The sequence below is a fragment of the Petaurus breviceps genome, unplaced genomic scaffold (genome assembly GCF_028583685.1).
Source record: "Petaurus breviceps papuanus isolate PSGF00001 unplaced genomic scaffold, PetGlider_PUasm1.0 90686, whole genome shotgun sequence".
NCBI classification, from domain to species: Eukaryota; Metazoa; Chordata; class Mammalia; order Diprotodontia; family Petauridae; genus Petaurus; species Petaurus breviceps.
In genome coordinates, this window is record NW_027187309.1 from 1,644,001 (window position 1) to 1,660,947 (window position 16,947).

Here is a 16,947-nt window from a genome sequence, read left to right on the forward strand (position 1 = left end):
GAGCCATCAATATCCCCATTTTATAGGTAAGGAAACTGAGGTTGAGAGAAGGTACAAAGAGGGAGCTAGTTGACAGTGAAAGTATTAGAAGTCAGGAAGATCTGAGTTTGAATCCTACTTCAAAGAATCATTGTGTGAACCTTTCCCACTCATTTAATCTTTCATTGTGTTTTCTCATCATAGTGATGATAATGGTACTTATTTATTCAGGTTGTTGTAAGAGTCAAGTGAGATGAACTTTGCAAAGCTTAAAGCTTTAGATAAGTGTTGCTATTGAGAAACTCCCAGGGCCACATTGCTAAGACATGTCTCAGGAAGGATTTAAAATCAGATTTTCCTGTCTCTAAGGACAGCCCTCCAGCAAATGAGTCACCTAGCTTGCTCATTAAGCATGTACTTTGTGGAAGGTCCTAAAATGAGAGGTAAAGAGTAAAAGAAGAGCACTGGATTATGACTTATTACTTTGGAGACCCTGGACAAATCACTTAATAGTGACTTAAATGTCCCTCAAGTTCTCTGGGTCTCATGTTTTTTAACCTTTAAAATGAGGAGGTCAGGTTAGATGATTTCCAAAAACCCTTCAAGTTCTAAATCCATGACTCATTGCCATCCACATACAACTGAAAAAACCTAGGTGATGGCCCTGGATCTGACACCCACTAGCTATAGGATCTCCAATAAGTCACAGAACCTCTGAGCTTCAGTTTCAGATCTATAAACAAAGGATAATTGTTCTTTCCCTGCCTACCTACAGATTGTAGTGAGGCTTAAACAAAATTATGCCAAGCCACATTGAAAACTATAACACTACAAATATATAATAAATTACTGTTATTAATATTTAGGTTGGGCATGGCCAAAGAATTTATCATTAGCTTGTCATCTATTAGTAAGGAGTCTCTCTGTATCTAGCTAGGCTGGTCCTCAAAAAGCACAACACTTCTGTTGCCATGACATATTTAAAACCTGCCATATCTTGCACTCTGCTGACTTAATTCCATGGATCTATGATTCCATGGGGTAGGGGCTCTACTTGCTGATGTGACTCACAAAGTGACCATGTCTTCTTATCCTATACAATATTTGTCATAGCCTTCCCTAAATCCTCCTTTGATAATCTTTCTGATACAATGAAAACCTTCTTGTTATTTTAATATTAAATGACTATGGTATAGTACCCATATTGTGGGTCCTCACCTCAAGCTTATATCATGTGTCACCATACTACAGCCTCCTGACACCAAACATGCACCCTTCCATCATCTTTGGGTCCCTATGGCTTTGATTTTTTTAAGAAAAAATGGTCTATAATCCCTAGTCATATAGCATTAACATAATGTTAAAAAGGGGGATTTTGGCATCAGGAAGCAGCTTGGGATAAGTGGAATCTATGCGCTAGTTCCCAAATGAAATCCAATTCTTCTCCTCCCCCTATTTAATTAGGAGGGCAGTTAGGTGGCCCAGTGAACAGAGTGGAGTCAGAAAGACTCATCTTTATGAGTTTAAATCCAGCCTTAGACACTTACTGGCTGTGTAACCCTGGACACATCACTTAACCCTGTTTTTCTCAAATTTCTTCACCTATAAAATAAGCTGGAGAAGGAAATTGCAAAACACTCCAATATCTCAGCCAAGAAAACCCCAAGTGGGGTTAACAAAGAGTTAGACACAATTGAAAAAGTTACTAAACAAATTCAATTAGGAAACTAGCTCATTGTTTGTTTTTCTATGCATTGTCTTTCTATCCAGGATGTATATCATTGAATGAGTGATTCAATCAGCTGGGTAATGGGCTCTCTTCATCCCTATCCTATGTTGATATCTTCTGTGCGATCATGGAGCTCAATGTGAAAAAATCCTGTAGTATTTCTGGGATTTATGCACAAAGAAGAGTATTTAATGGTTCTCCCCATTTATAGAAAACCCTCATTTCATTTTGACTCTGTATAAGGCATCCTCCATTGCAGTGGCAAAAAAAACAACTTTAATGAGCATATATCACAGTGTTCTATGTCTCACTTAATGTTGATAATTAGGGGGGAAAGAAAGGAATACATATTTATATAGCACCTACTAGGTACAAGTCACTGTGCTAAACAATTTACAAATATGGCATTTGATCCTCACCACAATCCCTTTGTAGATGCTATTATCTCCATTTTTACATTTAAGGAAGCTGAGGCCAACAGAAGTTAAGTAACTTACCCATGGTCACATAGCTAGCATCTGAGACCAAATTTTAACTCAGGTCTTCCTGACTACAAGCCCAGTGCTCTATCAAATGTGCCACCTAGTTACCTCCAATTAGAGGATTATTCATAGGGTTATCTCTGTGTTGTATCTATAAGTACATTTGCACAATCTTAAAAATAAGATATACCTTGTTTGAGGATGATTTTGAAGGCTATCTTTCACTCTACCAAGTCAAATACTTCTCTGCAGTCAAATAATATACTCAATAGGATCTAATGCTCTCTTTTTTGAGACTGTAAAGATGAGGTCTTCTCTACAAAATTATCTGACTGGTTTTTCACATTAATGCCTTCTATGATTTTTTCCATTCTTTTAGAATTTTCCTGCACCAACATTAGAAGAATTCATCAACAAATTCAGATTTTTAAAATGTCTGTATCAAATAGAAACAATAGAAAGTAAGGATGTATTCAGAAGAGATAATAATCCTGCAACTGTGGCAGGAGAGCTCATGCTGAGAATGAGCCATAAGCAGCAATAAATGCTAAAAACAACAAAATGGTAGTTTTGTATGTTTTGCTTTGTTTCTGGCTATAATGGGGCCACAAGAATGATCAGAGCTGGGATAATAATGCTGCTTGGGGTATCTAGGGTAATGATAATGAACAACTGTGAAAAAGCTGAACTCATTTCTTCTTGTGATTCAGTTTTCCCTCACTCAGAAGTAGAAAGTCAACATAGTAAGTAGAAACTCAGGATAAGTAGAGATAAGGAGTATCTAGCTGTTGTTAATAAGTTAGTTACCAGATTCAGGGGAAAAAATCAGTGAATAATTTTTAAAAATAGCAAATATGCTTGCTGAGCCAGTCAGTGAATAGTCAAATATTCTGAACAATGGGTAAGGTACTAATGGACTGAAGTGTAGCAAATGTCCCAGTTTTCAAACTAAGAAGGAAGGTGATGTTTGCAGACTATGGATACCAATAAGCTTGCTTTCTCTTGCTGGCAGAATAATGTTAAAGTGTTAGTTTGTGAGCACTTAGAGAAGCAGTGATCATAAAAGTTCATCATGACATTATCAAGAACAGGTAAGAACAGACTGATACTGCCTTTTTGTCAAGGTTTCTAAACTAACTGATCAAGAGAATTCAATAAGCAGAGGATACTTAGGTTTAGTAAAAGCATCTAAATTTTATCTTATTGATATATGTTGCTTCATATCACCTTTTATGCCCTCTCACTCCTCTATGTAGAGAGACATCCTCTATAACAAAGAACAAAGACTTTTAAAAATTAAGTGAAATTAGCTAACATATCAAGTAAGCCAAATGGTGAATCAGCAAAGCACTTGACAACAGCCACAATAATAGCTAGCATTTATATAACATTTCATGTTTGCAGAAGACTTTAGAAGGGTTATCTCATTTGATTCAAACAATAATTCTCTGCAGTAGATGCTATCTGCATCCCCATTTTATAATTGAGGAAAATGAACCTGAGAGAAATTAAGTGATTCATCCAGGGCTACATAAGCTAATAAGGGTTTTGAAAGAGATCTTCCTGACAAAGCTCAACATCCTCCATTGTGCCACTGAAGTCTCTCATGCTGTGCTTGTGCATCAGATGGAGATACATAGGCTAGATCAGGGGTGTGGAACCTGCAGCCTGGAGGCCACATGTGGCCCTCTAGGTTCTCAAATACGGCCCTTTGGCTGAAAGGGCCACATCTGAGGAACTAGAGGGCCACATGTAGCCCCCATGGGCTAGATAATAGCATGGTTAGATAGATTAGAACTTGGTGGATTCCTGTCCCTAGTTAGTTGTAATTATCAATATCATTTTGGAAGGAGGACTGTTGCATGGATCAAGTGAAGGTTTTCTGAGAATGGAGGAGAGATGGCCATGTTTATAAGTAGCAGAGAAGCATCCAGTAGAGAAGAAAAGAAGTCATGAGAGGTTTTATGAGGGAGGAAAATGTTTGGAAAAGACACTGTAGTGAATGGGATAGTGAATTCACTAAAAGGAACAGATGCATAAAAGGACTGCCTTGCTGTAATGAGGGTCCAGTTTAGATGATGCAATACGAATTTAGAGTATACCTAATTAACACGGTTTGACATTTTCTCCAGCTTTGTTCAAAAGCAAATGACTATGTGAAAGCAATGGGAATAATCCATGATTGGGGTCTAGCAGAAGAGAAGCAACCCTAGGGTAAGGAAACCAGGAACTCAAGAGAAGACGATAGTGTGGAGTTGAACTTGTTCGCCAAGTGGTCAGCATAGGAAAGGGGAAAACATGTCACCCACCAGTACAGAAGAGATGGCCTGTGAAAGAAGTGAGGGATAGAGGTCACAATGATTACAGGGTTCGGTCTTGTAAGGCAATGGGAAAAGAGGAATGATAACAGATTATGATCATATAAAGGCATTTCAGAGTTTATAAATATGGAAGTAAAACAGTGGTAGGTGATGGCAAGATCCAGAGTATGACCTCTCTGCATAGTTGAGAGGAGTCGGAGCAGAAATTCACAGGAAAGGGGTGGCTAGGTGGCACAGTGAACAGAGCACTGCCCCTGGAATCAGGAAGACCTAAGTTCAAATCTGACCTCAGACCCTTAACACAAAAACTAGCCGTGTGACCTTGGGCAAATTGCTTAACCCCAATTTCCCTCCCCACTCCAAAAGGCAAATAAAAGAAAAAAAATTCACAGGAAATAAGTCAAACTTAATTCATTTCAGCAACAGGTACAGCTTAGATTCAGCCAGTGTTTCTAAGAAGTAGAATTTGAAGCCAGGTCCTCTGGAATCTGAATTGGTTTTACTATGTTCTACAGCATATTGCTTCTCAGTTCATTTTAAGAAAGTCCTAATAAAGAACCCTACCTATTAACAAAACCAATAATTCAAATGTATATAGAGGTTCAAAGTTTACATTACACTTTTCTCACAACAGGCCTGTGAGATAGGTGCTCCATAGGACATTAACACCATTTAACAGGTGAGAAATTGGGGATCTAAGGTTAAGAAATTGCTTTTGGTTTCACAGCTGGTAAGGATACAAGCTAGTAAAAAAAAATTAAATTGAAACCCAGTTCTTTTGACTCCCAAATACATTCCCAAATTCCCTAAACAATGAATTAAATATTTTTAGATATAATAAAATCCCTTGTTTATTTTTATTATTTACAGTGTAATATTTTCATGGTTGTGGTTATGATTGTTATGTTTTAAAGAGAGGGTATTTAAGTTCCCTTACATTTATACAGGAATTTGGGCCTTTCTTTTGAAAATAGAAATGGGTTATCACTGCATTATCTAATCAAACTGAATTCATTTCAGTTAAACTCTTATCTTTTATGCTGTTCTTTTAAGTAGCGATTTTCATACTGTAGCTTCTAGGCTAAAACATTAGCCCAAAAGAAATAGGATACTTATGGGGAACAATAATGAGCTCCCATTTTAATATGATGTGAGACTGAAATTGTTTAAAATTATATATTAATGATAAAGTGGAAGAAAATAGGTTGATGACTTTTCTGCTTCTGTTACAGAAATGGTATTTGTAATTTTTCAGTTGAATACTGAATGTCCTTTGAAAATTTGCTCTTAATTCTATTAAAATATCAGTGCAGCCTGTCTAAATACATGGTCCTTACTACAATACAGGAGCTCTAGCTATAATTTGACTGTTGCAAAGGAAAGCCTAGAGCCATGATTGCCTTTTAGCTATAGCCATGGACTTGTCTAAGCATCTGGAGATATTATAAAGAGAGGCTCTCAGCAGAAATGGCTTCATTTCCCTCAGATCTGGGCATGAGTTTTTAGCAAAAGGATGGAATTGAAGGACTGCCCTTGACCTAGGAAATTGCACAGCACCTGTGCTTGTCTTTGGATGTATTTAGGAATTTTAATGTTTCACAATGTCAGTCACATTTTCCAGGTAGCTATTACTGATTTTTTTTAGAAATTAGTCAAAGTATCATTCTGGTAATTTTGATCCCCCAGTAGCTGATTGCCAGTCCTAGATTAAAAGGATAGGTATTGTTTAATATGTATATATAGCTTTTGTCACTTATTTCACCATTCACATAGCATCTCATATTTCCAAGGGAGAGGCTCAGAGTGATTCCTAGGGGTATGTCAAATCCCAGGGTTACTGTCCCCAAGTTCAGAGGTGAAAGGAAACCATCCTAGGATACGGGCAGGGTTATAGCAAGGTGAGTGAGGCAATAAAGCAAAAACCTGTAGTTCTAACATCCGGTGCTTAAAAGAGACCCAGTTTCCATTCCATTCCATCCTCCCTGGACATCTTAGGAATTTTTGACATTTGCCCTACTCCTCCTCAACTCTCAACAGCATCCTTTTCCTAATCAGAAAACTATGCTTCCCTCCCTCAGCTTTGAAACTCCATCCGTGGTACTGAGTTGAAGTGGCCCATGACTTAATGTAAACTCATCTAAATATATTTAGGTCTCCGCAGATCTGCTCCACATTCATCCACATGTCTAAAACTGAACTCATCTCTCCCCCAAATGTGCACCTCCTGCTGACTTCACTACCTGTATCTTGACCCTATTCATTCAGATTCTGATTGTGGGTAACTTGAGGATTATTTTGACTCTTTCCTTTCCCTCATATCCAATCACCTACCAAATCCTGCCAATTTAATTTCCCCAATATCTCTAGCATTTTGTCTGCTCCTCTCTGTTTCCACTTCCAAAGCTCTAATATAGGTCTTCATTACCACCCATCTGTAGTAGAGAAACAACTTCCTATGTGATACTCCATCTCCCACCTCCTGGTCTTTACGCTACCAGTTTTCTTTGTGTGGAACACACTTCCTCCTCCTCACTTTAACTTCTTAAAATCTCTCATTTCCTTAAAGACTCAGTTGAAGGGCCACCTTCTACAAGGTGCCTTTCCTGATCCCTTTCCCCTGAAAACACTACTGCCTCCCCCTCAAAATGAGTATCTTTATTTAAATCTATAAATGAATATGGTCTCTTCAGTCTACATTGTAAACTCTTAGAGTTCAGGGACTATTTTCCTTTTGTCTTTGTATTGCTGGCATTTAACATAATGGCTGATGTATAGTAGGCCCTTAACTGCTCTTTGAGTGAATTTGACTGAACAACTAATAGATCATTCCACCTCAATTCTTTCCCTGACTTCCCCACACATCTGTCTTACCTCTGTCACTTCTCTGCCTAAAAATCTTCAGTGGCTCCCTATTACCTCCTAAATGAACTCTTTGTCAGACATGCAAGGCCCTCCAGATTATATCAACTTACTATTTTGACTCAATTTTACATAACTCCCCTGCACTCAATCTATGCTTCCTATCACTTGAACATGCCCTTGCCCTCTCTAGCCTCTGAGACTTTACTTGTGCTGTTTGCTTTGCCTGGAATGTTATTCCAACACTCTTCCGATGAATATATTTAAAACCCATTCTTTTAAAGCTCAGTTTCAAATGTGACCACGTCAGTAAACCATTTCCTGGTCCCCCATTGATAACTACTTTCCTCTTTGCACATCATATAACACTGTATTTGTAAATGCTTTAATATACTTAGCAAGTAATAATGTACATTTTCATTTTCCATGCTTGTATCTTTATCTCATTCTTAGACTATAAACTCCATGGGGTCAGGAATGATATTTTATCTGACCACTGTACAGTATTCTACTCACAATAGATAATTTGGTTTAATGAATGAAAATGAATGTATAACACCTTCTCTGGATGACTCCAACTCAACACTCATAGCCTGGCACACCAAAAGGTGGCTGTTACCTTAGGTTCTAGGAGTAACCCTGTGAGGCTATCCTTCTACTATTATTTATTGGTCAGGAACCCCGCCACACACAACCAATAACACAATCAGCTATTAGCAAAGGCATTCGCTGATAAGTCACACTAAAAATAATAGCTATAAATCATCCACACAAAAAAAAAACACCTGAGGCACATGGTCTCACAAATACACATAGCATCTGTGTGAAGAGTAGGGACAAGCTTAGGGTGCAGCACTAGTGAGGCACACACATAGGAAGCACACATATCAAGACAACTTACAAGCTGATCTGCAGGGAACAAAGTCCTTTCTCTCCGTGGTTCCCTCCATTCAGTGACCCAACTCTTACTTGCCAATGATAGTTCTCTCTTGAGTTCATAGCCTGCTGACTTCTACTGTAGCCAGGGGTCATGCTTCTTGAAGCTGGTTCAGACAACTTTCTCTCTATATCCACGTATGTTTACAGTACATGTCTCTGCCCCATTACCTGGACTTAAAATTCTCTAGAGCTGACTGTTCAACGATTAGATGAAGTGGCTCCTTCTGGCTGAGTAAGTCAACTGCTAGGTGCTATGGCTTGTGGGAAGGCAGGGGTCAGAGAGAGAAATTTTCTCTCCTGGTCTTCAAACTGATATCATTCCACTTCTGCTCCAAGAATTGACTGACTTCCATTCTCAAACAGCTGAAATTCACCCAGGGTGTAGCTATTTAAAGGCCCCAGAGCCTAGCTAATTTGTTTGCTCAGCCAATCACATTATTCCCTTCCTGAGTCAGATAGAGAAGTGTTTGAACCTCATAAAGAGATCCCAAGGTGTAATACCTTATTAACAAATTAAAACCTTATCATCTATAACTACATTCTGCAACTAAATCAACTGAGCTGGGGGGTAAGGAATCACATCCTAGCTCCTTTATAAATGAAATCAGGTGGTAACACCTGCCTTCCTTAATCAAGACAAATCAAGTTGCAATGTTCTTCCCATATCCCATATCCCATCCCCCATACACTCTTGACTGGACTTAGTCACATAATATTTCTCAGACATATTTTCCTCATTTAGAAAAGTGTAAGGTTTAATTCAATGACCTCTAATCTAAAGTCCCTACTATATGTCTCACTGTGCTAAACACAGAACAAAACAAAAAAAAATTATATTTCAATACTTTGACAAATCTGTCACCTTAGCAATCTGGATATTCCACCCACCAGCACAAATCACCACCTACCCTTATTTTGTTTTGTTTCATTTTTGTTTTGTTTTTGAGACTGATCTCCTAGTTTTGCCCAAGCTAGAAAGTAAAGTGGCCATTCACAGTGGCTTCAACTGTTCCATTTTTCACCAGGTCTAGTTCATACTCCGCCCCATCCCCCCAGCCAGCCTAATGACTCCACACTGCTGAAGGATTACCATGTTAAATTTAGTCCACAAACCCGATCACTTAGCCAACTGTAGCTTCTCAGCTCATGACCCACTAGCCTCAGCTTTGCTTGAAACAGGAATTATAGGGCTATACCAGCACACCCAGTTCTACCATCATGTTAGAGAGAGCATTTCTTATCTAGGTCCTTCAATCAAACTTCCACAGAAGAACTAGTTGGCATGACTATGACCTCCCTCTGCATTTTATTCTGAGAGGACCAGCATAGATCGTGAATTGTCACCAGCTCTCACTAAATAACCAGTGCACCTCGTTTTCTAGGCAGGCACACATACTACATTCTGCTTACATTTTAAGGACTGCGTCTTTCTATTGCCATTTTATCATCTTGAAATTTTCATTTTTCTGAAATCATGATGTTCCAGGACTCACAGCTATATCACATTACCAGGAGAATTTTTGAGTTTAAAAGATGGACCATTGTATGTAAAGATGGTTTCAGCATGAACCAACTCAGTGGGCTACAACATATAATGTTTGACTTAGAGTATGTTTTGTAACAGATGAGGTCAAAACTTCTGATGCTATGGTGCAACCCATGAAGCTAGTTTCTGGCATATTTAAAACTCATGAAATCTTTCTGAGAGTTAACAATTGAATAAAGCAAAAGGGTGATCATATTTACCACCAAGCAGAACAGTATAGAGAAGTCAAAATCATGAGCAAGACTGTAGCAGGTCTGAAATATGATGAGGGCTGGGAAAAAATAAGGGAAAAAGACTAGACCTAAGATTTCATTGATGAGGAAACCCCCTGTTGATACAGGTAATCAACCTCTCTGCACTTTGCAGTCTTAAGAGACTAATTTTCCAAGGTCACACAGTGTACCTGTTTTAGATATATGATATGACATCAAGTCCTCCTGGCTCTGGAGCCAGTTTTCTACCCATTATGCTACATCACTTCTAACAAGGGAAAGAGGGGAGTAAAATACCAAAGCAAATGGACAGAAGGAAGAAGTAAAGGAGGAAAGAAAGATTTTCCTCACTGTACATGCAGGACTTAAGCATCCAGTACCTATCCCTTAAAGTAGGGGCCAGTTAATGATTTAGAAACTTGAATATCTTAGCCATCACAAAGCCAAAAGCTTCCTCATACCTTTTACTGGGACATGAAATTTTCATAATGTGTATACAGGAAACTGCCAGCTAGATGACTCAATGGATTGAGCATTCAGTCTGGAATCAGGAAGATCTGAGTTCAAATCTGATCTCAGATACTTACTATCTGTGTGACCTTGGACAAGTCACTTAACCTCTGTTTGCCTAGGAGGCTGATAGGTGGTTCTGTGGATAGAGAGTTTAGCCTCTCATACTTCAGAGGCTATTCTCTAACTGGTAATCTTAGGAGGCACTGCTTTCTCTCAGATTTTCATTTCCTTCTGCCTTCCTTTTTTACTTCAATTATTGTTGTCTTCCCAATCAGAGCCAAGATCTAACTTAGGACTGAAACTGAAAAAGGTGGCCATCTAAAATTCAAACATGAAATTTGATGCTGCTCTGATGAATTGTGGAAATCTGGTTACCTTTGTTTAAAGAACCTTGAATGATGTCTATAAGTCTGAAGGGCAACAGGTCCTAGATATAGTATGTCCTTATGGGATACTCATTCTATGAGATGAATGATAGTTGTTTAGTGTGAAATAGAGAATGTCTGGGGTAGAAGAGATAATGTTTGCCAGTTCTGAGTAGTTAGAGAGTTGTCTGCATACCTGTATAATACATACCTGTATACCTAATTCACAGGGTTGTTCTGAGCTTCAATGCTTCAGATACTTACTAGCTGTATGACCCTGGGCAAGTCACTTAACATTTATTTGTCTTAATCCACTGGAGAAGGAAATAGCAAACTACTCCAGTATCTTTGACAAGAAAACCCAATGAACAATACAGTCCAAGGGGTCACAAAGAGTTGGATATGACTGAACAACAACAAATAGGATACTATAAGAAAAATGGAACAAAGCAGAGAACTAGTCAAAATACTATGTGAATATTTGAGAAGGTAGAGATCACTTTCAGTTGAGGGGAAGCGATGCCAGGAAAGGCAAAATGAAAGACAGAGCACCTAAGATGGGCCTTGAATGATGGATAGCATTTTGAAAGGCAGCTATAAGCGTGGATGCTCACTGGCCTGTATCAGTGCACAGAGATTAGAGATGACATGTCAAATCTAGAGATTCCTTATCTCAGTGACAATAAGAAAATTCCTAATAATTAGAGTTGTCCAAAAGTGAACTGTGATGCTTTATATGTCAGTAGAAGTATTGGAAGATTGTATGTTGTAAAGTGGATTCCTGTTTTGAGAAGTGGGCTAGACTAGGTAATAATATCTTACATGTCTATAGCATTTCACAATTTTCAAAGAACCTTTTCCTGTGTTATGAGACGGAGTATGTAAGCATTATTATTGCCAATTTGCAGAAGAAGAAATAGTCTAGCAAATGACAAACCAAGTCTAGAACTCAGGTTTTCTTATTCAGTCTGCTGTTCTTTGCACTATAGAAGCTGCTTCTCATGTTGATCTTTACAATTCTAAGATACTTTGATTAGATGACTCTGGGAAATTGGCTTCCCCTAGGGATGGGGAGGGGAAAAAAAGATAAGTAATAGGTAGGAAGGCTTGGCCATGGGGTCAAGGGTTTGACCTTCCTCCCTTGAGGGCAGAAATACAATTGCCTGTTGTAATTGTAACTGGTAATCTTCTCCGGAGGCTCTGCTTTCTCTCAGATTTTCATTTCCTTCTGCCTTCCTTCTTTTCTTCAATTACTGTTGTCTTCCCAATCAGAGCCAAGATCTAACTTCAGACTGAAATTGAAAAAGGTGGCCACATCTGAAATTCAAACATGAAATTTTGATGCCGCTGTGATGAATTGTGGAAATCTGGTCATCTTTGTTTAAAGAACCTTTAGCTATGTTCTATAAGTCTGAAGGTCAACAGGTTCTGGATATAGGGTGTTATTATGGGATACTCATTCCATGAGATGAATGATGGTTGTTATGTGTGGAAAAGAAAGTGTCTGGGGTAGAAGAGATAATGTTTGCCAGTTCTGAGTAGTTGGAGAGTTGCTGCACACCTGTATAATACATACCTGTATTACCTAATTCACAGGGTTGTTTTGAGCTTCAATTGAGATGATGTATATAAAGTGCTTTGCAAACAGATTTTTTTTTTAATTTCAATTACTATTACTGTCATTTTTTTAGCAAGAGTTAAATCTAGGGTTCTACAAATATAATTATACAATCTGAGATGCTGTCCTCAAAATATTAAGTCTTAGTGCACTAAAGAATATATTTCTAATCAAATTGAAGCATTTGCTAGAGGCTTTCAACCCCCAACTTTGGGATTTTTAGTCATTTTCAAAAATTACTTTAATTATCTGTAGTTACTAAAAACATCAAGAATCCAATAGAAATTTTACCACATAGGACTTAAAAGTCTAATGTTTAGAATAATGGCATCCCTTGGAACAACTAATAGGTGCAAAAAAAAAAAAAAAAGAAGAAGAAAGAAAAAGAAGTGATTATAATCTTGGAGACCATTGTGCTCCCAGAGAAAAAGAACCTTAGCTGATGAAATAGTAATTTTTATACCTGATTCCAAGTGGCTCATTTTCAAAATTAATTAAGGTTTCTACCATTATTAAATCTCTAATAATATCTGTCTTTTGTCAACAGATCAACAGTACTCATGGTCACCAACCCAGCACTTCAATGAAGAGAGATACTCTCCTGCTCCAAGGAATATGAAAGGATTATCCAGTAGTCGAAATCAACCACAGTTATGTTCCGGTCATACCTGTGGCTTAACACCCCCTGAAGATTGTGATCATACCCATGACCACCTTCACCATGGGCAGGAGCCAAGGCAATCGTACCTGCTTAGCCCTACAGAGAGCTGTCCCATGGATCACCATCGCTGCTCACCACGGAGCTCCATCCATTCCGAATGTATGATGATGCCCATGATGATGGGCGATCATATGTCCAGTAGCACTTTTCCCAGAATGCACTACAGCTCACATTACGATACAAGGGACGACTGTGCCATGTCTCATGCTAGCACTAAAATCAATCGGATCCCCGCCAATCTTTTGGACCAGTTTGAGAAACAGCTTCCTCTACACAGGGATGGATTCCACACTTTACAATATCAGAGGACTTCGACTGCTGCAGAACAACGGAGTGAAAGCCCAGGGAGAATACGACACCTTGTCCATTCAGTTCAGAAGCTTTTCACTAAGTCTCATTCTTTAGAAGGTTCTTCTAAAAGTAATGTTAATGGGACCAAGAGTGACAATAGAGGGGATGATCATCATCATGGTCATCCTTCTAAACATAGCAAAAGGAGCAAAAGCAAGGAACGCAAGCCTGAAACTAAGCATAAATCTGGGATGAGTAGTTGGTGGAGCTCTGATGACAATTTGGACAGCGATAGCACTTATAGAACACCCAGTGTGGTGAATCGACACCATGTGGATCATATCTCCCACTGCTACCCTGAAGCTCTCCAGAGCCACTTTGGGGATCTCTCCCTAAAGACTTCAAAAAGTAATAATGACATGAAATGCTCTGCATGTGAAGGTTTAGCTATGACCCCTGATGGGAAGTACATGAAAAGGAGTTCCTGGTCTACTCTCACAGTAAGCCAAGCAAAAGAAGCTTACCGAAAGAGTTCACTGAATTTAGATAAGCCTCTGGTCCATCAGGAAATTAAGCCTGCCTTGAGGCCGTGTCATTACCTTCAGGTAAGTGGCTATTGTGCTCTTACTCTAATTTAGTATAATAACATTTATAGGAAAAGAGTGGTACACCTTAGTTCTTCATTTGAACCAGATCCCTAAGAATGATGGGACCATTGCTTTAATACCTCTGAGCCTAGAGAATATAAAAAGAAGCAAATTATTATCCCATATTAACGTTGGTTCCATTTGAAAGTTGAGTAGATTGGTCTAGTGTAAATTAGCCTGTAATCTTAATGAGTTCATTTACTATACGTGACAAAGTACTGTCTTTAAAACTTAAAAACATTATACCTCTAATTATGGGAAAAGATCATCCAATTCTTTGGAATGTATATTAAATTAATTTACCAAAGAACATAATAAACTAGAGGCATTGGATTGTAAAGGCCAGAATATTGGGGAATTCTCTTTTGTATCCTTTGTCTGTCATTTCTGTCCCCTAATCATAACTACACTGAATACTCACTTCAAATATTCATTCCAACCCTTCCAAGAATCAATCCCTTCATCAAAGATTCAGGGTCTACTATATACTAAGCATTGTGCCAAGAAGTGAGAATAGGAATACCAAAAAATTAAGCAATCCCTACTCTCAAGAAACAATTCAAAATGGGGAGATAAGTACATCTATAAGTACATACAGAAAGAATCATTTAAAAGTATAAGTAAATACAAAATAGTTTGCTACTGTGTGTTTTAGGAGAAAGGACACCAGCACTTGGCAAGATTAAGAAAGTTGCAAGTTCCCCCTGCCTCTATAAGATCCTCATTCAGTTACATAATAAAGCTGTTAAGAAATGTTGAAGGTCTAAATCTCTTTTGTTTTCTGATTTACAAGTCATAAATACTTGGAGCAGCTGCTGAAATAAAAATAAGGAGGAAAGAATGAATGAAAACTTATTTGTTAAAGTGTTTACTATCTGTCAAGCACTGTACTAAAGCTACAGAGATACCTATAGGAAAAAAAAGTATCTATTCCCAAGGAGCTCTAATTAGACAACATATAAAAGAAAGTTCAGCTAAAGGGCATATGGAAAGGCCCAGAAGTTCAAAGGGTTCAGTGGCAGAGCTAATGGCCAGGTCCAGGAGTCCTTAGGACTCATCAGTAGATTAGTTGACAATTCCCTGGAAAATCTGCAGGCTATAGAAACAGAACAGATGGTAAAGCCTGATAGTCCCTCACTATATTGAAAGCCATAGATTTGTTGACTCCCATCTATAGTCAAGCAGACCAGATGAGATCTGGCAGGTGTCCAACAACTTTAAGGTTTGCAAAGTGCTTAGCATATATTATTCCATCTGATCCTAACCAAAACCTTGTGAAGTAGACATTATTGGTCTTCCCATTTTGCAGATAGGAAAATCAAGGCTGAGAGAAGTTATACAATTTACCCAGGTCACAAAACTCCTAAGTGTCTGATGCAGAATTCAAATTCAAATCTTCCTGACTACAAGTCCAGAACTCTATTCACTATTCTAGATATTTACCTTAAAAGAATAATTAACAATAATAGTAATAGTAATAAGTAATTAACTGGCTCCTGGAACAATTTATGGAATAGCCAGTGATATAGGTAAATGCAATCTGAGTCACCAGACAACCAATTAAAGGAACACAAACAGACATGAACTTTACTCCTGAGTTAGAGCATGTTCAAATCATCACAGTAACACCAGCTATGGAGGAATTGCTTTCCAAAGCACAGCAGTTAGGTGTTAAAAGGATATGCTAAAAATAATAGCAATAATAACAATAACAATAAAGGAATACTAACCAAATTGCTTTCTCGGAGAGATAAATAGATAGTTGGATAAGGTAGTATCCTTTATAACCATGGTAGAGACTTAGTCTCCCAGTCCTATGTGTTTTATGGATAATGCATTATCTGCTGATAGTCACATTTAAGTACATAACTCAAAATATCATAAGGAACATGAAAGGCAGAGTCTGCTTTTATTTTTTAAATCTCACAAGTCAAAATAAAGCCAAACCCTAAGAACCCTTTTGATCTTTGCTTTTCTGGGTGAAATCTCTCAAAGTAACTGTCATGCAAGTGCTCTAGGACTATGTGACAGTAGTGACACGGCTCGTCTCAAGTTGCCAAGGAAGTTCTAAGCCTCTGAGAGCTCATTCTCTATCCTTCAGTTATTGTGAGCTTTGGGACCTTGGTGTCAGCTTTGGGCCTAGCTTAGAGGTAACAGCTTGGACATGTCAAATGAACATCAGTGGGCTCTGCAGGTGACTCCTAATTTTTAGCATAGGTTCATAGTGATCCTAGTGGAACTTTAAACTACACCACAATTCTGGTCTAAACATCCTGAGTTAGGAGCTCTGGGGCTAACATTTGATTCACTCACACTAATTGAAAATTTTGGAATAAATTTTTATTCATCTTTTCTCCTCATTTTGTGTCAGTCAGCTTAATGTACTGGGAAAAAAAATAAGCAGTGAGGTTAGGACGCTTGTATTCAAATCCCACACTAATACTTAATAGATTACTAGGAGGCCCTAGATAAACTTCTTAACTTCTAAATTATAATATTATATTTTAAAATTTTTATTGTTTATTTTAAATATTATTTTTTAAAATTTTGAATCCCCAATTTTTTTGCTTCCACTCACACTCACTGAAAAGGCAAGAAATATATCAACTATATATATGACATCATGCAAAACAAATTGCCATATTAGCCATATAAAAGCAAAAATGTGGGGAAATTTTACTTCATTGGGTGCTCAGATTTCATTAGTTTTCTCTCTGCAGATGGA

The 16,947-nt window shown here is 38.0% G+C and overlaps 1 protein-coding gene across 3 annotated transcripts in view; it reads left to right on the forward strand.

Annotated features, from left to right (window-relative positions):
- The window catches only part of DLGAP2 (DLG associated protein 2), a 1,288,940-nt gene that overhangs the window by 1,063,604 nt on the left and 208,389 nt on the right, over positions 1-16,947 (forward strand). For all 3 annotated transcript variants that reach the window (XM_069065393.1, XM_069065392.1, XM_069065394.1), the window contains one exon: positions 13,111-14,180. In XM_069065393.1, coding sequence (XP_068921494.1) covers positions 13,111-14,180 — 1,070 coding nt within the window. The remainder of the gene's footprint in view (positions 1-13,110; positions 14,181-16,947) is intronic.